At 53.7% G+C, this 25158-nt stretch overlaps 4 protein-coding genes across 14 annotated transcripts; 1 reads left to right on the plus strand and 3 right to left on the minus strand.

Moving 5' to 3' along the window:
* Positions 1-335: 335 nt before the first annotated feature.
* PQBP1 (polyglutamine binding protein 1) lies at positions 336-9604 on the plus strand. Of its 6 annotated transcripts, none has more exons than XM_037822227.1 (7): positions 336-482; positions 7116-7198; positions 8106-8217; positions 8443-8555; positions 8757-8999; positions 9157-9220; positions 9390-9604. In XM_037822227.1, the coding sequence occupies exons 2-7, from the start codon at positions 7132-7134 to the stop codon at positions 9544-9546; spliced, it is 756 nt and encodes a 251-aa protein (XP_037678155.1). In that variant the 5' UTR covers positions 336-482; positions 7116-7131; the 3' UTR covers positions 9547-9604. The 6 variants fall into 6 exon arrangements, with proteins under 6 accessions (XP_037678155.1, XP_037678156.1, XP_037678161.1 ...); XM_037822228.1 differs by lacking the exon at positions 336-482 and adding an exon at positions 6549-6799; XM_037822233.1 differs by lacking the exon at positions 336-482 and adding an exon at positions 6549-6730.
* TIMM17B (translocase of inner mitochondrial membrane 17B) lies at positions 2171-6543 on the minus strand. Of its 2 annotated transcripts, XM_037822235.1 has the most exons (5): positions 6354-6460; positions 5390-5489; positions 3666-3729; positions 2638-2961; positions 2403-2545 (listed from the first exon to the last, which is right to left on the minus strand). In XM_037822235.1, the coding sequence occupies exons 1-5, from the start codon at positions 6377-6379 to the stop codon at positions 2457-2459; spliced, it is 603 nt and encodes a 200-aa protein (XP_037678163.1). In that variant the 5' UTR covers positions 6380-6460; the 3' UTR covers positions 2403-2456. The 2 variants fall into 2 exon arrangements, with proteins under 2 accessions (XP_037678162.1, XP_037678163.1); XM_037822234.1 differs by lacking the exon at positions 5390-5489 and having other exon boundaries at positions 2171-2545; positions 6354-6543.
* A 93-nt stretch (positions 9605-9697) lies between the features above and the next one.
* On the minus strand, positions 9698-17215 carry SLC35A2 (solute carrier family 35 member A2). 5 transcript variants are annotated; one of them, XM_037821433.1, is made up of 5 exons: positions 17097-17215; positions 15445-15627; positions 12950-13101; positions 11342-11482; positions 9698-9976 (listed from the first exon to the last, which is right to left on the minus strand). In XM_037821433.1, the coding sequence occupies exons 1-5, from the start codon at positions 17185-17187 to the stop codon at positions 9878-9880; spliced, it is 666 nt and encodes a 221-aa protein (XP_037677361.1). In that variant the 5' UTR covers positions 17188-17215; the 3' UTR covers positions 9698-9877. The 5 variants fall into 5 exon arrangements, with proteins under 5 accessions (XP_037677361.1, XP_037677358.1, XP_037677357.1 ...); XM_037821430.1 differs by having other exon boundaries at positions 11342-12072; XM_037821429.1 differs by lacking the exon at positions 9698-9976 and adding an exon at positions 10015-10205 and having other exon boundaries at positions 11342-12072.
* Positions 17216-18678: 1463 nt separating this feature from the next.
* On the minus strand, positions 18679-23573 carry PIM2 (Pim-2 proto-oncogene, serine/threonine kinase). Its single transcript, XM_037822430.1, has 6 exons — positions 23288-23573; positions 23049-23158; positions 22295-22345; positions 20567-20939; positions 19832-20008; positions 18679-19732 (listed from the first exon to the last, which is right to left on the minus strand). Exons 1-6 carry the CDS (start codon positions 23346-23348, stop codon positions 19569-19571), a joined length of 936 nt encoding a protein of 311 aa, XP_037678358.1. The 5' UTR covers positions 23349-23573; the 3' UTR covers positions 18679-19568.
* Between the last annotated feature and the right edge of the window lie 1585 nt (positions 23574-25158).

Genomic DNA, 25158 nt, shown 5'->3' on the forward strand with positions numbered 1-25158 from the left:
TAAGTAAGTCAATCAATACATTTCCTCCTTTGCTTTCACGTTTGCCCTCTGTGAGCTTCTCCTTTCAAACCCCTCAGTGGAGCTCCCATCGGCTTTCTGAATGGGATGCTGCCCGATTCATGAATGGCTCAATAAAGCTGTGAGATCCTAAATTGCTTGAGAAGTTTTTCTTTTAGCACCTCCTTTTACGATGTAAACCAGGCCAGTGCAGGGCCCGGGGCGGAGCAGGAGGCGGAGCCTCAGGTCTCGGCCCAGATAGGGCCTGACCCCCCCGACCTCCTCCCGGCCTGACCCTGGGTCCCTCAGCCCGGTTCTTCGGTCACGCCCCTCCCCTGTGACTCCATCCCACTTCAAGCCCCGCCCCGCCCCAGTCGCGGCCGCTGGAGGAGCCTGGGCAGAAGGCTCTGAACGCCGCGGAGAGCAGCCAGGTCACCGGGCCGAGGACGTCCGGGAGAACTAGTCGCCCTCTGGAACCCGAAAAGGTGAATGGGGTCCCTGGGGCGGGGGCGGAGCGCAGCGGGGTTTGGAGGGCCCTGAAGGGGTGGTGCTGGGCTAGAGGAAAGGGGCGGGGTCTGGGGGAGGAAGAGGTAGGGTCTAGAGGCCGCGGCCAGCGGGGAACTAGCAGAGTCGGCCCTATTGGGGAGGAGCGCAAAGGGACCGGCTCTCAGAGGAGCCCGAGCGGTGGTACCGCGGGCGGGAACTCTTTAGGGCCGCGCGGAAAGAGGGGAAGCGGGTGGAGCCTGGAGAAACCCGGGGGCGGGGCCTGGAGACTGTGGAGACTACAGCAGCCTGAGGGGTCGGAGCCTGGCCCTTCCGGGAGGGGACAGGCCTGAAGATGCAGGAGGGTTGGGGCCTGGGGGCCGAGATAGGCAGGGCCTTGGAGGATCCTGAGGGGTCGAGGCCCAAGGAAGTGGCCGCCCGTGTGGAGCCGTGGGTTGCTGGCGGGGGTACGCCCTGTTGGGGCGCTGAGATCGCCCTGCGCTATGCCCGCTTCTCCCGCCCTGTCCTCCCCCGGGCCAGCGGGTCGCGGCCCCCGATCGGGTGGCTGCACACTGCCTGGCACTGAGTCGCTCAAACGGGGGAGTATCTCAGCTTTGTCTCTAATGGGCGCCGCCGGGGCCCTGTGGGGGCCTTGGGAGGCCCGAGCACCCGGCCTTTGCGTCCCCCGCGGAGCGGCTTTGTACCCGGGAGATGGCGTTGCCGCCTCTTTGTAATGGTTTGCAGAAAAGGGATGGTTTTTCTGTCTCGGTGGAGCCGTTGCACTGCGTTTGCGCCCCACTGGAGCAAACTGCGTGGAGGGTAACTGTTGACTCCTCTCTGGAGGTTTTTGCGCCTCCCGGTGGCATTTGCACGGAGAGGTCATTTATGCCTTTGCAAGGCATCTAGATGGATGAGACAGGGTTTGCCACTTTCCACTTCTATAGAGGTGACGGTTTTGACGACTCCGTGGAGCCTTCTGCAAAGAGAGGACGGCATTTACACCCTAGTGGAGCCGTCTCCGTGGCGGAGACAATGTTTGGCCGATCTCTGCAGTGGGTTGCAGGGAAGTTTGGGGGCCAATGTCCAGAAACACCTTTCCCATCACATCCCCATCCCAAAATGAAAACCCATTTCTGGTTATTTTGTGGTTGCCCTTTACAAACAAATTCTGACAATTAGACACTGAGTATCAGAGAGCAGAAAAGTATCCATGGTACACAAGGGGAGATTGACACACAGTATCTGGTCTCCCTGACTCGTTTCCATCTCAGACCCATGGTGGGGCAGGGAGAGAGGTTATCTTCATGCATGGGGTGAATGGTATCCAGAAAGAAGGGGTGCCTTGTGAGGTCAGACTTCCCGGCCTGGGGGTGAGGGTGTGTGAGAAGGGATCAGGGCTGTTAGTGTGTGTAGGAGGGTCAGCGATACAATGTGCAGAACCTCACTAACCACCCCCCCCACATCCTTGTATTCACTCACTTCATTCCCAAACCTGTTCCTGTTTATGATTCATCACGTGCCCCCCCCACCTTATTCATGTACTTATTCACATCTTGATTCATTCCCCCTCCAGCTACTAGAGCTTTGTCTCTGTGGGGCTCCAAGCCCCAGGGCTTCTGGGTCCCTGGGAAGGGCTCTGCCCTTGTCCTGAAGAGGAGCTCCCCTGGGTGGTTCAAGGAATACATACACAGGCATTTCACAACTAGCTTTAAATACTCATCAGGGCGCCAAAGGGGCTGGGGTGAGAGCTTGTTACATGTGGATGAGGGGATGGGGTGCCCTGAGAGAGAAAAAGGGGACCCATCTGTCAGGGCAGCTGGGGTGCCCCACCCCCACCCTGGGACAAAGCAGCAGAGGAGAAGCCCTTTCCAGAGGGTCCCGGGGCCAACTGGGAGCCAGCCCTCCCTTCGAGGTAGATCATCGGGGAGGGGCCCAAGGAGGGGCTCCCACAGTGGAGGTGTTAGGCGGGTACTTCCTCAGTGGTACTGCTGATAGCTGGGATAGCCTGGGGCAGGGGCACCCTCCTTGGGGGGCAGCTGGCTGGGGTCGTCCAGGAATGGGGGCGCTGGGGAGAGAAAAATCAGATTCAGAGTGAGCAGAGGAAGCCAGGTGGAGCAACTCCCATCCCTCCCTGGCCCGCAATCACCAGGTACTCACAATTGCGGAACTGCTGGGTGGTGTAGTGGGTGAGAAGGACGCCGACCCCCTCAATGAGGGCCAACAGGATGCCCCCCATCATTGCTGAGCCCATCATGGCCAATGGGCCACCTGCAGGAGCAAGGGGGCGCGGGGGGGGGTGAGAAGAGGCAGAGGAGAGCAGAAGAGGCTGGGGCTCCGGGATGGGGCACTCACTGTGGGCAGCCAATACAGCCCCAGTCAGAGCTCCACTGGTGATGGAATTCCAGGGATCCTCCTTGCCCCACAGCCACACCAGGCCGCAGTCGATGGTGGAGAACAGGCCACCCCACACAGCAAAACTACCTGTGGGGGAACCGGAGCCAAATTAGCATTCCCGGGAACTCCTGAGACTCCACATCCCAGGGTCTGGGGACTTCCAAGGCCCGAAGGCTCTGCCCAAGAATGGGGAGAAAAGCCCAGAGGCAGAGGCGAGACAGCAAGCTCCCAGGGGATAGTCCCTGTCTGTCCTTGTCCTGTGGTGGCTGCCACTTTAAGCTGTTTACCAACACTGGCATCGCTCCCTTTGCCTTTATAATGTTTAAAAGCAGATTTATCTTTTATCTGGCTTTTACCAGGGGCATTTGGACCTTCGTAACTACCACACAGAGTTAGAACTCTGGTCTCAGTTTCAGGGAGAAGGAAACAGGTTAGGAAAGTGAATTAATAGCAATGACAGTTAAAATGTTTACTGAGGGCTTGCTGTGTGCTTCCTGTGCTGGGCACTGTGTTATGGGATTTCTAAAACTTTAATTTCGTTAATATTATCAAAGTGCTTAGTACAGCAATGGAAACTTAGTAGATACTCTCTAAATGGGCCTGGATTTAAACTCCAGAACCCACTCTTGTTTCTCTATATTAAACTCTTGGGAAATGTCACCCCGCTGGGAAGTCCCAGGCAGAGCTAGGGCTAGAATCTGGAACACAAAGCTTGCAGTCTAGACCTCAAGGAATACCACCTCCCCTTCCCCGAAGTTACCATCACATCTGTGTCTCCTCCTGCCCCTCACCTCCAATCTGAGGAGCTCGAATCCTCACAGCGCTGGCACTACCTCTCAAGCGGTGCTGAATTCCCTGGGGGAAAATGAGGAGGAGGGGAGTCAAGGCAGGGATGAGGCCACTGGCAGGCAGGGTTTGTGGCTTTTAAGTGAGGCAAGGGGGTGGGAGACCTATTAGGAGAATGAGGGACAGAGCTGTAGAGAAGCAGCCAAGAACTAGGGGGCTGGAGGAACACTCAAGCTGGTTTGAGACATCCTCATTCATTCATTCATTCAAGAAATGACTGCTGAACACCTACTATGGGCCAGGCATCATGCTATATGCAGAGCTACAGCAGTGAACCAGGCAGACCTGGTCCCTGCCCCATTAGAGCTCACAGTAGACTGGAAGAGATAGATCTTAAGGAGACAAGGATACAAACAGACACATCAGATCATTTCAGACAGCAATAAGTACTCTAGAGGAAACAGGATGAAAAGATAGGATAGTGTTGAGGGGTCAGAAAAGGCTTTTTTAAGGAAGGGACATTTGTGCTGAGACCAGGAAGATTAAGAGAGTCTTGAGCAAAGAAACAGGAAAGAGAAGTTCCAGGCTCAGGTGGCAGCAAGTGCCAAGGTCATAAGGTGGGCATGAGACAGGGGTGCTGGAGGAAGAGCAAGGAGGCTAGTAAGGGTGGGGCATAGCGGGCAAGGAGGAGAGTGGTAGAAGAAGGGATATGTGAGGTAGGCTGTTAGACTGTGTAAGGCATGATAAGAAGTTTGGGTTTTATTTTAAGTGTAACAGGAAGCTATCGGAGGGACAAGGATCTGAGTTGCCTTTTTAAAGGCCCCCTGTGGCTGATGGCTTGAGAAGAGACTCTAAGGGGGTAGGGGCAGAAGCAGGAAGATGAGTGACGAGGCTACAGCAATCAGGGGGACTCAGGTGAGGATGGTGGCAGTAGAGGTGGTGAGAAGTTGTTGATGTGGGGGTATATGTGCTTGGAGGCTGAGTACACAGGTTTTGCTGATGCATCAGATGCAGGATGTGGTGTGAAGGAAAAAGAAGAGCCAAGAATGACTCGAAGGCTTTTGGCCTGAATGACTAGAAGGAAGGAATTATAATTTACTGAGATGAGGTCGACTGATGAGCTTAGTTCTGGGAAAGAAGCAAGAACTCTGATTTTGATCTGTTGAGTTTAGATGGCAAGTAGATATTTGAGTATATGGGTCTGGAGTCGAGGGGAGAGACAGAGCTAGTTATAGAAATCACAAGAGACCTGTGCAAACGGATGGCATTTAAAGCCATGACATTTGATGAGATCTGCCGAGAGAGCATGGGCAGAGAAAGAAGACAGGATTGATTGTCACATTAAAAGGATTTTTTTTTCAACGTTAAAGCTGTCCTCCCTCTGCCAGTTAAATTCCTGTCACCTCCCCCTATCTACGTTTCTGACCCAGAATCTGCCTGTAGCAAGTAAGATCTGTCTGGCCGTGCAGGCACGTTTACAATTTGTTGATGACTGTTTTGACAGCATGGCATGTCCACGAAGGAGCCCCAGTTGGGACTGGGGCAGGGGCCACGTTTGCAGTTCCCCCTAAGACCCCAGATCCCGGAGCCAGGATTGGCACAGAGTAGGCAAGAAGGCAGCAGAATGAATAAATGCATGCGACTGGCAGCTCTAAACAGTTTGCAGGGTAGTATCTCCTGTGGGCAGGGCAGCTAACTCCCACACCACCTGGGGAAGGCCAGGACTCACCACGGGGGCATTGCGGAAGCCCTTGATGGCTTGGAAGACTCCGCCACCTATGACACCCATGGTGAAAGCTCCCCCGCAATCATCCACAATCCGCCATGGGCTGCAAGCGGGAGGGGGATGAAGGGATTAAGGTGAGCCTTTCGCCGCGCGCTGTCACATGGACTCTTTCCAAATCGGAGGAACCAAGGCACCCGGATGGGAAGTTCATGAGTGGGAAGAAGCACTTCATATAATAGTGAACTAGTTTTGCCGCTTTTTCCCTCACTAAAGCGAATTATAGGGCAAAGGAGGGAAATATTAGTTTTTGCCCTGCCCACCCCTGCCCTTCGCAGCCAACTCAGGAATCGCTGTTAAAAGATTAGATGAATTGACACTAGCAAGAGTTGGCGCTTTTACCTAAGCGGTATAGAAGTGTCAGGACAGGGTCGCAGCCCCCTTCTCCAACAATGGCTACGGCCAATCAAGCCCAGCCCTCTTAACAGAGCACCGGTGGAAAAAAACAAGAACAGACGCCGGGGAGAATCCAGCACCCCCTCCTTGCCCACAATAGGATCATCCAGACCCCATCCGCCATTAATAAAGTGACCTGGAAAAAACCACGCGTGGTAACCCTGGGGATCGCACCCCCACCCCCCACCCCACCCAGAATGGATTCGACCAGCGTGTCTCTTTGTCGTTAACGAGGAGGGACTGGGAGATAGAAAGTCACAGGAGACGTGGAGTGGTTCGCCCTGCGCAGCACCTCCTCCTCCTTCAGGCGCGCCGTTAGTGGGCCCTCTCTTAACCCGAGCCGGGGTGGGGGGCATCCAGGTGAGGGGAGGCGAGCGGAAGGAAATAACGAGTTTCTCAAGAGGTTCCCGAGCCTGGGACGCGGCGCCGTGAGGCCGGTGTCTTTCCCGCCCGCCTCCCACGGCCGGCCAGGGCGCCTTAGCAACGGTGCCCTGGCCGGTGCCCACCGCCGTACCAAGGCTCCCGAGCGTACTCCTCCATGGCGCCGGCGTCCGGCCGGGCCACGCCCCCAGTGGCAACGCACACCAGAGCCCGAGCTCTCCACCGATTCCCGGACGGGGGTTGGGTCACTTCGCCTGGCGTCAGGCGCAGGGCGTGCTCTCATTGGCCGCTAGGCTTCGTCGTCGGTCCACCGCGCCGCCGAGCGTCACCCAGTTATCTCGAGGCTCGGGGAGAAAGGCTTTCATTCTGTGCTTTGGGGGATGAGAGGTGTGCAGTATCGGTGATCCTTGCAGCGACAAGAGAGCGGCGGCCGGTCTGACAGCCTTCCACTAGCGGAGGGGGCCGCATCGGCAACTCCAGGGTGGACACATTTCTTTGGAGCCGGAGGAGGTGCTGCATTCCGCTCCCCCGTTCCAGCGCTTTGGTTCCTCCCACCCGGCAGGCTTTGGGGGACGTTGGGTGAGCCCATTTCTCCAGCGCGGGGAAGCCGCGCTGGCTTCCTTCGGCGGTGGGCGGAGCCTGGCCTGGGAGAGGAACGCGGCGGGGGGGTGGGGATGGGGGACCCGATGGCGCTCCTGCCACGAGAGGAGAGTTGGTGGCAACTTGGCTGACTGTGTCCACCTGTCTTCTTCATCTTTTGGCGCGTAGGTTCTGCCCGCCCAGCTACTGGTGCAGGTGAAGAGGTGGGGGTCAAGATGAGCCCACGCTGGAGGGAGGCGCTTGGTTACAGGATCCGGAATCATCGAGCTGATTTTGTCTGTTGGTCTATTCCTAGGTCTGTACTACTCGCCATGCCGCTGCCCGTGGCGCTGCAGACCCGCTTGGCCAAGAGAGGCATCCTGAAACATCTAGAGCCCGGTGAGAGAGCTAAGAGCAGATGGACCTACCGTGTGGCCGGGCTTGACAGGCACTTCGTTGTTGAGGCTGACAGTTGACACCTAGTCTGGGCCTCCTGTGGGCCAAGCAGCCAGGTGCCGGGCATCTCATTAACACGGATTCCTGACACCCATTCCTACTGTGTGCCGAGCATTGGGGCAGATAGATGTTACAATCCTTCACAATTCTGACAGCTAATAGCTATTTGGGGCCTGCTGTATGCCAGGTTCCATGGGGTGGTGATATACTGTCTAATACTAAGAATGGCTGACATTGACTGCAGGCTTCTGTATGCTAGGCACAGCAGGGGGTTGACCTTGATACTTTGTTATTTACCAGACTTACCAAACTGATAGTATTTCAGGTCTACTGCAGGAGGAGGCACTCTTCTGGTGATGTATATTTGCTTGGGGTGGGGGTGGGGGGTGCCCTTCATAGAACCCCCTGGCAAGCGAGCCCTCCCTCTGCAAACCTCCCCACCACTATCCATACTCTGGCTTACTTTAATACACAGGACTCAAAACCCCCGTATTTACCAAGTGTGGCAGCTGTATGGCAGCTATTCAAACTTATCCAGATACATTTGGATAACACAGTGCTACATATTATCTGAACAGAATACTTGTTCTCAGGAACAGAATAGATTCGGCATCAGTTTTTTTTTTTTTTTTTTTTTGGTAAATCCCCTGGTATTTAGAATATTTGGATTTGGAATGCAGACGATATTTTGTGCACTGCCTGGCACCCACACATATGTGTGTCTTCCAGGTGTGGTTCATGATTGGCCAGGCGTGTGAACATGAGCATGTGTCTCTCTCTAGGCCCTGACCATAGGATGAGAACTGCCCTGGTCCTTAACTGCTGTCCTCTTCCCCCCTTGTTCTGCCAGAGCCAGAGGAAGAGATCATTGCTGAGGACTACGATGATGACCCTGTGGACTATGAGGCTACTCGGCTGGAGGGCCTGCCACCAAGCTGGTACAAGGTGTTTGACCCTTCCTGGTGAGCCTGGGGACCTGGGGGGGGGTGGAGGGGAATGACCTCCAACTTCTCCCTTCCTGTGCTGTCCCGGGCCTTGGGGAACGTGGGGAAAGAGACCTGAGGGTCCTTCCTGTGGGGTCCTGACATGGGGCAGGTCCAGCCAGAGACTGGGGAGGCAGGACTTGAGGATACAAGGGGGAGGACATCTGCACTGACACTCCTTCCCTCCCTCTCATTGCCCCACAGCGGGCTCCCTTACTACTGGAATGTGGACACAGACCTCGTGTCCTGGCTCTCCCCACATGACCCCAACTCTGTCGTTACCAAATCTGCCAAGAAGCTCAGGAGCGGTAATGCAGGTGAGTTGGCAGATCTGGGGGTGCCTCGAGTGATTCTAGCGGTTCTCAGAGAGGGGTCAGGTTGGTGGTAGTGGATCCAGGAGGGACAGGTGCAACCAGACAGGCCCTGCTGCCCTAGGCAAGGGAGATTGTGAAAGACAGAGGCTTCTGAGTCCTGGGGTAGGAGGAAGGAGGTCATTTCGAGGTATTTTGTGTCCCCAGATGCTGAGGAGAAGTCGGACCGGAGCCATGACAAGTTGGACTGGGGCCACGACAAGCCCGACCGGGGCCATGACAAGTCTGACAGAGACCGAGAACGTGGCTACGACAAGGTGGACAGAGAACGAGAACGGGACAGGGATCGGGACCGGGATCGTGGGTATGATAAGGCAGACCGAGAAGAGGGCAAAGAACGACGCCACCATCGCCGGGAGGAGCTGGCTCCGTACCCCAAGAGCAAGAAGGGTAAGCCGAGTAGGGCCAGGACTAGAGTGAGGCAGGCAAGGCACCCGGGGAAAGGGTGCTGCTGTGGCCTGTGGTGTGCCATTTCTTCCTGGGTTGGGAGGGTTTGGTGATCAGGGTTCCTGGTGCCTGGATTGGCCTCACTCTGCTGTTTCCACAGTGGCGAGCCGAAAGGATGAAGAGTTAGACCCCATGGACCCCAGCTCATACTCAGATGCACCTCGGTAAGTGACATCCTCTCATAGCCCTTCATTTCCCTCATGACTCGCTGCCTGAGCAGATGCCATCCCTTTCTTTCCTCTCCACTCTTGCCTTCCCCTCATTCGTCAATCAGGGCAGGGGGGTTACCTGTCGCATACCACGTTGTCACCCCCGACCCTGTATCACCCCCAGGGGCACATGGTCAACAGGGCTCCCCAAGCGGAATGAGGCCAAGACAGGTGCAGACACGACAGCAGCCGGGCCCCTCTTCCAGCAGCGCCCATACCCGTCCCCAGGGGCTGTGCTCCGGGCCAACGCTGAGGCCTCCCGAACCAAGCAGCAGGACTGAACCTTCGCCCTCCCAGCCCCAGCCCTGGGGTTTTTAATAAAAGCTTCTGTGAATCATGCCCACAAGGCCTGAGTGCTTCCTTCCCTCTCTTTCTCTCTCTCTCTGTTTGGAGGTTTCCCAACCCAAGCCAGCAAGATGTAGAGCACATTTTATTTGCAAAAACTCAGCTAAGAAAGAGCATGGGGGTGGGGGAGCAGGGGCTGGAGGCTAAGGTGGGTCCTGTCCACGCCCTCATTACCAAAGAAAAGTTAGTTGTGTCAGCCCTACATGGAAGCGGAGGGTGGTGGGGACAGGGGGTTCGATGTCTACCCCACCCCACCCCTAATACTGATCAGTTTGGTCCCAGCTGGACCAGGGCAAGAAGGGAGAGTGAGGCCAGGCCAACGTCTTCAATCCCAGCAGCTATGAACCCTTCACCTTGGTGAGCAACCTGTGGTGGGAATGGGGAGGAAAAGAAAAACACAGAAAGCTGGGGTGGGCAGGCAGGCGGGTTTCCTGAGCAAGCGAGGGCAACAGAGGTGGGGCTGGCACCCCTGGGGTTAGTAACAGGGCCTAGGCAGAGAGCGTGGGTTCCCTGGGTCAGAAAGCTGCACGTGGACTACATAAATACAACATCTTTATTTGGCATTAGATATCCTGACGTTTGTTCGTTACAGTTCCTTAGAAAAACAAACCAAAAATCAGAAATTAATCAAAAATAAAGATCCAATGGCTCTATTTACATATAGCAAAGACAGCCCAGGCATCTCCCATGCACACACACACACCCTGGGATACAGTTAAGGGGTTAATAAGCTTTGGGGGTGCAGGGGGCAGGTTCCACATTTCGTAAATTCTAAGGACCCTCCCCCTCCCCCGCCCCACACACAAAATTAGGGTGCATCATATAGCCAGTGGGGTTATCAAGAGAGTGACTGGCAGCTTTGTACTTCCTCTCTGGATGTCTTGGAAAATAACCGTGCATCCGGCAACTAACTACCTTAGAGTCAATGAGATTTCAGCCACTGGCTTCAAGGACCTCCCCTCCCCACTGTCCCCCCCCCGGCCAACACCCGGGATCATTAATTATCTGATTACACCATGAGTCCCCAAACCACTAAAAAAAAAAAAAAAAAAAAAGCCCCCCCCCCCCCCAACGGGCTGAGGTAAAGATTCTCAGCAACCATAAATGTTTGCTCTCGCCCCTTCCTCTCTCCCTGGGCACTCACAAGAGGGACCATTTTCAAGGGTCTTGGTGTCAGGGAAGTGGTCTCAAGGCCACACAGAAGACCAAGCCGCTAACATGATCTAGTATGGTTGTGAGGGAGAAGAGAAGGCTTCAAACTAGGGGAAACTGAACGCCACAGGTAGGCATTAGTGATTACTAAAGAGCTTTTTAGGGTTTTTGTCCAATTTGACCTTTAAGGAGGTGGAGGGATGGCTGGGAGGGACTCTCCCACGCATGAGAGACAGGCCATCTCTGGCAGAGGGAGGCGGGCAAAGGCCTTGAGCAATGATACCCTGAACCCTCAAAACCTGCCCCCGAGGGGTTCGGCTGGGGCAGAGGAGGCAGCTGTAAAAACTCGTTCTGGGGGAGGAGGGATAGGCCTACCAGGAAGGGTTCCCCTGATGCCCGGCCCTAGTCCCGGGCTCCTCCAGAAGCACCGACGACCTGGGAGAAGAGACTGCTTTCCTGCCCCAGAGGAGCCAGGCCCTGGCAGTGACCTGGGTCCCACAGGTGCCCAACACCCTCTACCCCAGTCCCCTTCCCTGTCTTCCCCCCACTGCCACCAGCCCTCACTTCACCAGCACTGACTTTGGCAGAAAGGGCTCCGTGATGAGGTCTCCGCGGTGGGAAGACAGCTGTGGTGGCGGTGGCTGCCCCGGAGGCTGCTGGTGCATGCAGGGCCCGGAGGCAGAGGCAGAAGCTATGGCTTTGGCTGCACTTCGGGGAAGGCTGTAGAGGTAGACGGCACCAATGACGAGCCCGGCGCCAAGGGCGAATAACGGGTCCACGTGGAAGCCAAAGAGGCGAATGGAGGCAACAGTGGACAGCACAATGGACAGGGAGGTGGCGAAGCCCTTGAGGATGTTGTCAGCGTACTTGACAACGACGGCCACCAATAGCCCGCCAAAGGCTTGGTTGAGCACCACGCCCCAGACCGCAGGCGTGTACCCAAAAAAGAAGCCACGGTGTGCTACGGCAGTGCCTTCGGCCCACCAGAGCCCCACCAGGCCCAGTGCTGTGCCGAAGAGGCCCAGCTGCAGGTTGCGCAGCCACACAGAGCCTGAGCTGCCTTTGAGGATCTTCTCAAAGTAGACACCTGCGAAGCCCGAGGAGAGACAGGAGGCCACCACGGCCACGAGGCCTGCCCCAGGGTTCTGATCCAACGGCCATGGGCCGCTCGCCCCAGCTTGCTGTGCCTGGACGATGGCAACGCCAGTGAAGAGGAGCAGCAGGGAGGCCCACTGCAGCCGGGAGAGGCTGCGGTTCAGCATGAGCACGGAGAACAGTGCCGTCGTCAGGATCTTCAACTGGTACGTCACCTGTGAGTGGCATGTGGCAGGCACTGAGGGCTGACCCCAAGCCACAACAAGTGCACATGGGAAACAGCACCCACTGTGGGGTCCCAGGCCCAACGGAGGGATGAGGTGGGATAGATGACAATAAAAATTGCAAAAATGGCCAGCTACTGGCCACTGACAGAGTTGCAGCTAGATAGCTCTGAGGGAACTCCCAGAAGTCAGAAGATAGCTTGACTGAGCCCATGCGCCCCAGGCTACACCTGAGTCCACATTCCACCCCATCACTTCCCAGCTGTGTGAGCAGGGCCAAAGCACTTGCTCTGTCTGGGCTTTGGCATCACAGTTGGTAAAATAGGGCTGACATGCGTTAAGCACCTCCCACAGAGTAGCTAATGGATAAGGGTCGGCTTTGAGACGAGGGAGGACTTGATAAATACATGTTGTTAACAAATCTACACATGGCACTTACTATATGCTAGGTGTGGATCTAAGCCCCTTATGTGAATTAGTTCATTTAATCCTCACAACCCCATATCAATCTAAAGATGAGAAAAGTAAAGCACAGAGGGGTTAGGTGACTTGCCTGATGTCACACAGCTTGAAAGTGGCAGAGCTGGGATTTGAACCCAGGTAACCACAAGACTACTCCTGAATAGCTTAAAGCTTATCACCAACTAAGGGCTCTTCCCAGGTATTATTTCTTTTAATCATCCCAGCAGCCCCGTGAATAGGTATGACTCTTTCCATTCCCAGTTTCACAGATGAAGAAACCGAGTTGAGGGAGTGCCAAGGACATTCCCCGGGTGACACAGCCCCTGCTCTCTGCAGCCTTCCCACCTCATCCTGTTTCCCCCAAGCTTGTCAGTTCTCCTGGGGCCACGTTGGGTTTGAGGCTCACCTGGAAAGTGGCAGCTGGCAAGTTGGAGATGGCGACGTACTGGAGGTTATTCTGCAAGGTGTAGATGAGAGAGGGCACTGCGAGCTTGAGTGTGTCCACATACTGCACCAGGACGGCCTCGTGGAGGAAGAGAACCAGGTGCTTCACGTTACCTAGGTAGTGGTGGTAGGGCACTTTTTAGCACCAACTGCCAAGATGGGGATCCTTTAAAGAATGGGATCAGGTTTGATCCCCATGGCTCCCCCTCCAGACTGTGAGCCCTGAGGGCTGGGACCAGGCCTGGGTCTTATATCTCCCCCACCAGAACCTGACTCCCTAAGGGCTACAACACAACCACCTCTCCAGTAGGCCTTTCTGATTATTCAGTTTAATGGACACAAAAGAATCATCCAGAATACTGGGAGTGTGAGAGAATCACAGATCATATTTCACCCATCTTGGAGCCTACCTCCCTGGCATAAAGCGCCATTCAGGACAAGCACTCGAATATATGCTTGTACAACGAAATAATCATCATGAACCAGGAATTTATGAAATAGAAGCTCTAGGAGTGTGGGTGGAAGGCTGTTTAACAAATGGGGCAAGTTTTAGCTAGACTTTTCCTAGCTCCTTCCTGACCTGTAAGCTGCCTGAGGGCAGGGGCCATCTCCCATTTGGCCACATCTTTCTGTCAGCCCTAGACACACCAAGGAGTTGCCCCTGCCACATGGATCGAAGCAGGCTTGACCATGAAGCAGAAAGTCCAGGCAGGACCTGCTCCAAAGAATAAACAATCATTTACTATGTCATAATCCTCACACACACATATTCGGGGCTTTTGCAAAGCTCACCCCACTTTTGCCAGTTCACCTTGTCTCAGCTGAGTGTCATTCTTTAGGGAAGACCTCCACAATTCTGCACAAGGTTATCCCAGGGACCCTGTCCTTGGTTCTTTGTGACACCAATCCCAGGGGTAATTACCAGTCTATAACCCCTTAGCCAAAACCCTTGGAGCCAGATGGGTTTTGGCATTCAAAATTTCCCAGATGTTAGAAAGCTAACATGGTGTGTGTGTGTATGTATGCATATATATATAACACACCCAGCAGGGTCTGGGCTGCACACCGTAATTAAGTATGGCCGAATTTCTGCAGTGAATTATGTGAATAGTCACATCAAATGGGAAAAACAAACAGCATAGATATACAAATAGCCCCACATCTGTTCAGATCAGGTTTTATCACCAAACTAATTTGGATTAAAAAAAATCTTTGGGGGTTTGAAATTGTGGATAAGGAGTGAAAATCTGTAATTATGTCCAGAGCTATTAGCCCTATGAGGGTGAGAGACACGTCTGCATTGCTAAATGTTTATGTCCACAGCCAGTGCAGGGCCTGACACCCAGTGTTCACTTGTAAGGGTCTACTGAATCGGTAAAGAGAAAAGCGGTGGGTCTCTAACTTGCTGCCTCCCAAGGAATTGGAGTTAATGGATGGATAAGAACGTTTTCTTCGATGTACACGACTAGGGCAGAGCTGGATAATTCATCTCTATCCTTTACATATGCAAGACATTTATAGAGAAACAACTGGGGGACATTTTTCAGTAGAAGCCCTTCAGAGAGGTGTTTAAATCAGTAGCCAAACCCACCTTGGAATTTCAAGGAAATCTAGAGGACAGAACATGTCTGTAAAATAGGGCTGACGTGTTAAGCACCTCTCACAGGGAGGCAATCAGCAGTGACTTGATTTCATCAACAAATTAATTGCAAAGAGGAAAAAAAAAAGAGTTGGAGGGTAACCTAGAGACTAACATAGCCTCAGAAGCCCGTTATCAACCAATTACAAAATACTGACCTTAATTGAAGACCTGATTCCAACAAATTTAAAATCTCTTAAGACATTTAAGAAGTAATTAGAAATTTGAACACTGACTGGATATTTGATTATTTTATTGTTAAACTTATGAATCCTTGTTAACTTTTTGAGGTGTGATCTCTAGGTAGTGTGCTTGTTTAAAAAAACACTTGTACTGGAATATTTATGGATAAAATGACATGTGGGATTTACTTCAAAATAATAAGTTGGGGAAGGGGGTTAGGAAGAGATACAGATTGGCTGTGAGTGGATAATAATCACTGATGCTGTCCAACGGCAGAGTGGCCATGAATCCATTGTTGAATCTGGAGGATGGGTACATGGGAATTTTACTAGTTTAGTGTACACTCTGATTTTTCAAAGCAAGTTAATCACCACTGAGAGTCACCTGCTGCCCTGTGGGCCTCTTATGGGCACAGACTGCCTCCTACAATCCACACAAGCCAGTTCCTAGGTCTTAGGGGTATAAGTGAAGATGCAGCCACTGGTAGCCCGAGGGACAGGTAACAAAGATGCTTAGCTGCCCTTACACACTCGCCACTGACAGATTCTCCCCAACAGACCCTCCATGTAAGCACACGCACATACATACAGAGTCCCACCCCCGGCCCCAGTGCGGCCCCCCTCCATGGCTCGTACCCCTCTTCTGTGCCAAGAGCAGCAGCAGGCAGGTGAGACCTTTGAGCACTTCAGCCATAACCACAGCGGTGGTGGCAAAGAAGCGGTCACCGGGCAGCGTGCGGGCGTAGCGGATGCTGAGGATGAGGGAAGCATTCTGGACCACCAGCACAGCTAAGGATATGTACTTGAGGCGCCGGTGAGCTGTGGGAACGGAAGGGGCAAGGGGGGAGGAGGGAGTCAGAAGCTGCTGGGGCATAGGTACCCCACCACCTATCCCATCTCCTTTCTCAAGCAGGATTCTCCATCCTCCTAGCCACTGCTGCCCCCACCCCCCACCCCCCTGCATCACCCCCCCAACAGTTGCACTGGTTCAGCCACAGACAGGAAGAGCCAGAGAGGGAGAAGTGTGTCCTCCCTGTCCAGCCCATACCTGGAATCCTTAATGAGGTTAGTGGGAAATGCCTGATGCAGGCCCTAGGCACCTACCTAGGCTCCTCTCTTCCTCCCCTGAATGAGAAGCAACTCTCCCTCAGACAGAATACCAGCAACTACATTCTTGACATTTACTGAGTGTTTACTGTATGCCTGTCACTGGGCTAAGGGATTTGTATGTATTACCTCAATGGACCCTTGTATTGCTCTGATCGCCAATGGAACTATGAGGACTCCTATTTTATGGATGAGAAAACTGATGATTTACACGAAATGAGGGATTGTCTCATGTAAAGAATGACACCCCAATACAGGGAGCGAGGCCATTTTATGAGGAGTGCCCAACCCTTAAGGAACAGTCTTTCTCCTGTCTACAAAATGATTTCAATTCCCTCACGCTCAGAATGGTCTATACCCATATGGAATGATCCTCCCCACACTCAGAACGGTCTCGCCAGCCCCTCCCTCCTATGACAACTAATCCCTCCAGACCCAGACTAGTCTAACACATGTAAGAAATGATTTCCCCACTGTCCCAAGGATTGAGCCCCATATTATGAATGGTTACCCCACTGAGAATGGTCTAATTCCCTTATAAAGAACTGCCATATAAGGAGCTATTTCCCTATACTCCACATGGTCCAGTTGTTTCCACCTCGCCGCCTCCCGCCCAGTGTTCTACCCACACTGGCAATGAACTCTCCCAGCTATAAGGAAGAACCCGACCCTCTCATAACATTCTTTCTCCGTCATATAAGGGAAGGACTCCTCCACTCCAACATACAGTGAACTCTACTACCTCCATTAGGAAGCCCCTGCCCCGCCCCAGAACGGTCTTCTCCCCATATAATGAAGGACGTCCCCATTCTCAAATGGTCCCTGTCCCTTTATAAGAAAGGAACCACCACCCTCAGACTGGTCTCTCTCTTCTAATAAATAAAACTCCACACACACTCGGAATGGTCTGAGCCTCCCAAAAAGGAAATAAGCCCCACACTCAGAATGGTCTCTATCCTTCATTTGCGGAAGGACCCCCCCCCACCCACTCACCCATCCATCACCCTCAGAATGGTCTCCTCCCCGCCTCAAACACAAGGATCCGTTCCGTCTTCCCTCCCCCACACACACAGGTTGGTCCATATGAGATGCCCCTTCTCGTTTCTGTAAGGAACCTTCCCAACCCCCAGCGATCCCGACCCCCAGCCCGCCGCAGACAGTTCTGCCGCTGCCTGTCTCACCGGCACTCGCGGTCCCAGGCTCTAACGTCCCCGCGGAGACCGCCCCAGGTCCGGCCGCCGCGGTGGAACCGCCAACCCCAACCGCTGCCATGTTGGCATCTGCCCGCCCCGTCCCCTCGGCAACAGCAGCCTACTTCCGTATCCGTCACGTCCGCTTCCGGGCCCCCGGCATGGGAGTACGGGAGCGTCAGGGCGTCCGCTTCCTCGCCCGCTCTTGAAGGCTGAATCTAAGACGACAGCCTCGGGATTCCCAAAAGCCGTCCGGACCGGGAGGCCGGGGAAGCGACCGGCTTGGCCTCCCTCCGTCTTACAGAGCCTTACTGATCCCCTCCGGTCACTAGACCCACCCTCGTCCTCCCCTTCGATGGCTTCATTGATCCCGCTTTCCATATCTCCCGCCCATCCCACCTCCTCGTCTCACTGGCTCAGTTGCCATTGGATCCGTCCCCTCCTCAGTCCCTAAGGGTTAACCCTCTTCTATCTCGGCTCTTTATTGGCACCTCCCCCAGGTGGCACAGCCCTTTCCGTAGCAGAAACTCCTCGGCCCTTTCTGGTTGGACTGAAGTTCCACTTACTCCTCTCCCAGCGAGACCCCGCCCCCTGGAGAGCTCGCAGGCACTGGGACCTTGAGGGGGCGGGGCAGGAGAGCTGGTGAGGGGGTAATGGGTGATGCAGCGGGTGGGGACAGGCGAGGGTCAGGCAGGTAAGCTAGCAGATAAAAGCAAAGCAGTTGAAGTTATACAAGCAAAGAAGGAACAGAAGTTAAGAACGCAAGAAGAGGGAGGACAAGTGAACCACCATAAGACCACATAAAAGGGAGGGGACAGGTAAGTCAGCAGGTGAGACGCTCACAGCACTTAAAAGCAGGGTAGGAGAGGAGGGGACAGCTGAGGTAGGGACAAGGGAAACTAAGAATAGGGCAGAGCAGGTAAATCAAGAAATGAAGATGGAGAGATGAGAGGGTTGAACAGGTAAGGAGAAGACAAGGGAGAGGTTAGAGATAGGTGAGTACACCCGGGACCTTATTGGGAAATGAAAGGGCTGGGAAGGTTCCAGGCAGCATTCAACCCGGGCCCCCACCCTCACCAGTGCCCTGAAAGGGCTTTCCTTCTCCAACAGGGAAAGGGATTTCTTTCTTCCCTCCCCTGGGGTTGATGGGAGGGAGCAGCTTTTTCTGCCTCAGAGCTGGCCATCTTTGGGGATGTAGATTGGCTCCTGAGGGCTCTTCCTTCTGCTGGCTGAAACTGAAAGTCATTTAGTAAACAAAACCTGGGACTTGAAAGGAGGTGATAACCTTTCTGGTTCTACATCCTGTGAGGTGACAGGTACTATGTCTTAATATCTCCCATATCTCCCAGGGAGCCCTTCCTGTACATACTTGACCCTGCATAAGTCCTGGAGGAGGAAATAAAACAGTTTTTCTTTGCGAGCCTGCTTAAACAAACCCATAAAAACTCAAGGATGCTACCAAAAGACTGAGACTTCCCTGAGAACGGAAGAGAGGCCCATCTAATCTCCCTCTTGGCTGAGCGTAAAGAAGGTGTTTCATAAATGTCCTGTTGGATCTATGAATGGCCAGTCATTTCTGGTTGTATTAGATTTATTAAATAGGTCTCCACACATGGCTTTTTAAATAAACCAGGCAAGGGGAGAAGGGAGAGGAAGACACAGTTGGAGCTCCCCCACCCCACCCCCCAATACATAAGTATTTACATTTCTGCAACTGGACGATTCTTGCTCAAGAACAGGCAGCAAGAATCTGCAAAAGTTGGAGAGGGGAGCCCCAGAAGAACAGACAGCAAGGCTTATGTCTCCTATCCCAGAAACTACCCATTCACCCCATCCTAGTGTCTGATGATGCCCATCTCCCATTTCTTCCCAAGTCATGGAAGTAGGGTTCTTCTCACCAGAATAAGAGCACTTGGGATAACAGTAGAGTCCCCTCACCAAAAAAAGAGCTCTGGGATAAGAATAGGGCTTTACCTCCCCCCAGAATACGCAACCCTGGGCTGGGGCAGGCAGCTGGGCCAAACATGGAATGTGAACTTGGGGAAAGAGTGTCTTCACCAAAATAAGAGTTGCTGGGGTACCAGAAGGAAAGCACCCTTGCCCAAGTAAGAGCATTTGAAGTTTATGCAGTCATAGTAGATGGTGCCAGTGTAGGGGTTGCAACCTATTAGAGTAAGAATCCTGGGGCTTAGAATGGAAGTAATGTCAACCAAATAAACATCATTATTAAAAGGAGAAGCAAGGAAACAAAAGACCACAGGTTCCGGGAAGAAGGCTCCTCAGCAGGACAGGGATGGAGACTGGACAGACTCAGCTTATATTCTCTGACCCCTGATCCCCAACCCCTGACCCCTAGTAACACTGGATTTTTAATGACCTGTAAAACCAGGCCAACAGATGTCCATCTCTCCCTGTGGTATGGCCATGGGATGGCTACTCTGGCCAATGGGGGCCTGGCCAGGCCTAGGACAGCAGGGGCCAGGCCAAGGGGGTGGGGTCCCCACTGGAGGCACTGAGGGGTGCATCCCCATCTGGTGTCTGCATCCAGGGGTCCAGCAGGATCTCCTCCAGTGAGGGTCGGGCAGAGGGCTTGGGGTCCAGGCACCGGCGGATTAGGGCACAGCAGTCTGCAAATCAGAAGTACAGAGGAGACTAGCAGTCAGTAGGGGGGCACTTGTCCCTGGGAGGGATGGAATCTGGGGGTTGGGGGCTGGTGAGGACCTCACCTGGGGAGACATGGGCAGGGAAGTGGAGCTCAGCCTCCAGAATCTCCTGGTCTCGCTCAAAGGGAATATCCCCACACACCATGTCATAGAGGAGGATACCCAGTGACCAGACAGTGGCCGGGAGCGCGTGGTACTGGTGTCGAGAGATCCACTCCGGGGGGCTGTACACCCTTGTTCCTGCACGCAAGTCAGGGGTTAGATGGTTAGACCATTCTCTGATAATGCCCATCTCCCAACACTCTCCCTAGGAAGTACGGTCCCCTCACCAGAACTAAGAGCACTCACTCTAAGAGTGGGATCCTCTCACTAGAAAAGGGCTTTAAATAAAATGGCAGGGTCTCATGTTAAAATAACAGAATAAAAGCACTTAAAGTAACAGTAGGGGCCCCCTCATTAGAATAAGAGTGCATTCTGGATAATAGCAAGATCCCCTCACCAGAATAAAAGCACTTAAAAGTAACAGTAAGATCCCATACCAGAAAAGGAACAGTCAAGATAATAACAGGATCTCCTCACCAGAATAAGAACTCAGAACAAAATCAGGGCATGGTCAGAAGATGGACTTTATCAGAGGGCAAGGCTTGAGAATACCCAGCATTAGAAATCAAGAACCTTATAAAGGTGCAAAATAGGTCAGGGGTTATAGCTCACCCCAGTATGGGAGGTCAAGGGTCAAGAGACCATAACGATAAAAGGTAAAAAAAATCCCCCCAGTGAGATGTAGGGATGCCTCACCATCAAAGTCAGTGTAGGGTTCATCATGAAGCAGGGCACCAGAACCAAAATCAATGAGTTTGCAACAGCCCCGGCGGAGGTCCATCAGGATGTTCTCGTCCTTGATGTCACGGTGGACAACTCCACGGGCATGGCAGTGCCGAACGGCTGCCACTACCTGGGCAAAGAGGCAGCGGCTTCGGTCCTCACCCAGTGGGCCTCGCTCTGTGATATAGTCAAAGAGATCCTGGGCAGGCATAGGCCGCTCGAGGACGAGCATGAAGCCCTCTGGTGTCTCAAACCAGTCGAGCAGGCTGATCACACCAGGGTGCCCGCCGCCTTCACCCACCTTCCATAGCAGTGCCACCTCGAGTGGGCATGAGGCTGAGTCTGGCTGGAGAGGGTGACAGGAAGGATAAGCAGGGAGAGAAAAGAGAAGACAGACATTAGGCCAACAGCTCTGAGGCCCACTCCTCGCCTGGGCTCAAACCATAGCCTTGAGCAACAAACACAGTTCTCTTCCCAGCCCTCAGTTTCCTTGTCTTAAGGGTTGGAACACACAGAACTATTGGGAAGGCGAAACAAGCAAAAAGCCTAAACATAACCAGCACATAGTAGGAGTTTAGTAAATATTTGAAGAATAAATGAAAGTGGTAGAGGAAGCACTTTATAAATACCATTATTTATTATTTTATCTGTCTTAATCACTGACACATTTAAAGAGCTTAGAACAGTACCTTGCACACTGTAGGTGCTCAATAAATGTCTGTGAAATAGATGAAAGCACTGTATAGCACAGCGTCTGGCATGGAGTCAGCACTCAATAAATACTATTAGAATGTTTGTTTTCTTCACTGATATATCCCAAGCATTAAATGAACAGTGCCTAGTAACGAGGTAGGGGTCAATAAACATTTGTTAAATAGATGAATGCAATTAGTAGAAAGGACCTACCACAAAATAAGCTCTCAATAAATATTATATAATATTTGGTGCTCCATGTTAATTTGTTAAATAGCCGAAAGTGATTAATTGCAAAGTACCTATCCAGCACAAAGAATTCAAAAAATGTTATGCGAGATTTTGTCACTGTCACCCAGCACCCAGAAAAGTATCTAACGATTGCTGACTGAGAGTGCTTACTGGGACTTGGATATGGTAAGCCTTTATGACAAGCCTACGGTATACGGTTAGCGCTCAAATACTGGCCACTCCAAAAGCCCCATACAGGCACACAGACTGCCAAAAGCAGCCTTCCTGCCGAGGTGGGGCCCTCTCCCGGCCAGCCCAGTGTCATGCACAGACGCAGACAGGTTTTCTCACGGTGACGCAAATCCCATCGCCGCGCAGGCGCATTCTCTCCCTCTGAAGCTCACGGCCGGTGCCGGCGCAGTCTCCGGAGAGCCCGCCAGGGGGCACTCCTGACTCTACAACTTCTCAGACCCGCCCGGCTGGCCGTTACCTTTAACAGCAGTAGAAAAGCAGCCACCATCACCGTGGCAACCATTGACCTCTGCCCCTTGTTCCTCACCAGCATGCCCCATGCTCAGGGCTCTAGGGGAATCGGGGTGAGTCAGAACTGTGGAGGGTATGGACGTCACCTCAGGGGAGTAAACAGGCGCTGGTAGGAATGCCCTCCTCACCGTTATGGGGCCCTGGGAGTCATCCGCCCCCCTAGAAAGGCAAAGGGGGTGAGTCCATCAACAGAGATGGAGTCTACAGATCAGGGAGGACCCCAAAGATACTCACCAAGGGAGACCAGCCCAGCACGCGATTCCGGGGGACCACCTTGATGGCCACCTGGAGAAGAGGATCGAGGTGAGGGGGCCAGCAGGTGACCCCCAGACTCCTCCCAGTCTTGACCCTCTGCCCACCTCCAGTGCTCCTCCATTAAGCAGCACCCTAGTCTTTCTGATCGTCAACCACGCCACACCACAACCCACAGAAAGCCAGGGCTTCCAACCTCGGTCCTCCTCCAAGTCCCCAGAAGCAAGTTCACCCCTCCCACCATCCTTAGTCCCGGGCTCTCCCTTCTCAGGCTTTAAAACCCTGCAGGTTCTGAGTTCGGAATCTCCTGACATCCCAAGACCTCTATCCATCCAGTTCCAGAACATCCCATCGCTGTACCGGGGGTTCTGGAACCTCGTGACTCAACAAGGACACCTACCTCCAAAATCCCCAAAATCTCAGATCTGGATCCCCCACCTTCCCACAAATAAACAAATCCCCTGGATTCCGGCCTTTCGGGTCCTCCTGACCCCCACTCCTCAGTCTCACTCCCCGAACCTCCAGAATCCCTGGCCTGCAACCCCCTACCCCCTCCATAACCACTTGGGCCGCCGCCGCCACACACAAATACGGACACCCCCCAGCTACCCGGATCCTCATGATGCTACTACACACATAGCAGGCTCACTCCCTGGTCAGCCAGCATCCCAGCCCCAGGCTCTCCGCCTCCACCACACTACACACTTGACCCTCCCAAGACCCTCGTGGTGGATACCTGGAGTCGGTCCGCGACGCGATGTCCCGCGAAGACGGTGCCGAAGCCCCCCTTGCCCAGGAGGGGGCCGAGTCGGTATTCGGCTTCGAACGCTTCGCGATCCTTGCCTCCTACGCAGGCGGAGGCGAGGAAGTCAGGGAGGCGGCGTGCTTAGCCGGACCGCGACCCCCTCCCCCCGCGCCGCCCCCCACCATTCCCGCCCAAGCCGCCTGATCCGGATAGGGGAAGGCTGCGCTCACCTGGCGGCGGCGTGGGGGACATCGGAGGCGCGGGGAGCCCCTGCAGAGGTTTGGTCAACATGGAGGAAGCGCTGCGCAGATTGAGCCCGCTGAGCCCGCAGGGCGGGGACGCCCGGGACAGCGCGGCCGCTGAGCCAGGGCTGGGGGGCGCCAGGGTGGAAAGGAGGGAAACTGGTGACCCAGGTGCACCCGCAGACCGCGCAACGTTATGATTCACCGCCAGCGCCAGCCCCAAAGCTTCTGAGCCGCGGAACGCGCGGCCCGGGAGAGTCGCTCTGGGCGACTGCCCCGCCCTCTTGGCGCTGGTCAATCCGGACACGGCACCTGCTGTACCCCAGCCAATCGGAATCAAGTCTTATTTGCATACCGCTCTCATCGTCTCCAATGCTCATTATGCAAATACTGTACGTGCCTGGTGTTCCGCGGGGGTGGGGCCTACATGCAAACAAGGGCGGGTACGAGATGGAGCGCACGCGAAGAGGAAACCGGTTCTGGGAATCCCTCTGCAGCAATTTGTTTGGGTGGTTGCGCGGGGTTTATATACATAAACTTTTAGAGAAATAACTCCGCTGTCTCATTTCCTGGGAAGTTGGTGTGCCTCTGCCACCGCCTCGAAATTAGCGTGGTGTTAGCGGCCAGCTCGGGCTTCTAAGAATCCAAGCCTTTGGCTATACCGGACCTTGTCGCGATGGGTGCTCCTCAAATAGGTCTGGAGCCCTCTAGGCGACCAGCGGCCGGGGGCCCTGGAAGCATCGGTTCAGTGGCCAGAGAGGGGTAACCCCCTTTGACCACAATCGCGGCGGACGCGCTGGTCTACGGCAATTTCCCACGCCCAGAGGAGGCGGCTTGCGGGGTGTTTGGGGAGCCCTTAACCTAGCCAGACCTGACAAGGCCTTGGACGTCGGCCCAGCCAACAGGTCTAACACCAGTGGGTGGGGGGTGAGCCGAAATGGAGGTGGACTGGAATGCGCTTCTGGAGGGAGACAGGGATTGCAAGAGAGAGGTAAAGGCTGCTAGGTAGGTGGTAAAATACCCTTAGACACACATTTCTGACAGACAGACAGCTAGCCCCTCTTCTGCCCCCCAGGAAGAAAGACAAGCACTCAAAGGAAACACACAGAAACGCCGCGTGAAACATACACAAATAGGCACTGTCAAGACAGAGTCATGTGAACTTGTCATAGACACATGCAGACATGCACTGTCAGACACAGAGACTGACATACACTGTCCAGCAGGCACGCTGTCGGAAAAATACTTATGTCCCAGAATGACACCCAGAGCAGCAGCAGAGGCAAAGCAGAGTTGTCAGGAATAGACACCCAGAGATGGACTGCTACAGAAAGGTAGGCACCTCAGAGACTCACATAGATCTATACCACCATGTATCAATGAATGACAGACGTTTCCCATCAGACACTGACAGAACTTGTCAAACAAGACATAAGCACCAACAGACATGCACTGTCAAAGACTTGTACCATAGCAGAAATGCAAGACCCAGAGTCTCTCAGGAAGATACACATGCTCCAGACACATATGCACTACTCCAAAGGCAGACATATTTACTGATGTGATAGACCCACACATACATGCACTGGGTTCCAAAAAACAGGCACGGATAAACAATGGACCCTGTTACAGGCACTAAGTGCATAGTCACTGAGATAAACTTCCAGAAATAGCTACCTAGAATCTGTTGCAGGGATACACACGAATACACACCTCATGAAAAAGAAACCACAGATGCTTTGCCACAGACAGACCCACATATACATGCACTTGTCTGGGATACAGATACAAGGTGTTGGAGGTAGAATCTCACACTCAAGACACCATATGACACACCTGGAAACAAGCCCTCACATGCA

The sequence above is a fragment of the Choloepus didactylus genome, chromosome X (genome assembly GCF_015220235.1).
Source record: "Choloepus didactylus isolate mChoDid1 chromosome X, mChoDid1.pri, whole genome shotgun sequence".
Classification (NCBI taxonomy): Eukaryota; Metazoa; Chordata; class Mammalia; order Pilosa; family Megalonychidae; genus Choloepus; species Choloepus didactylus.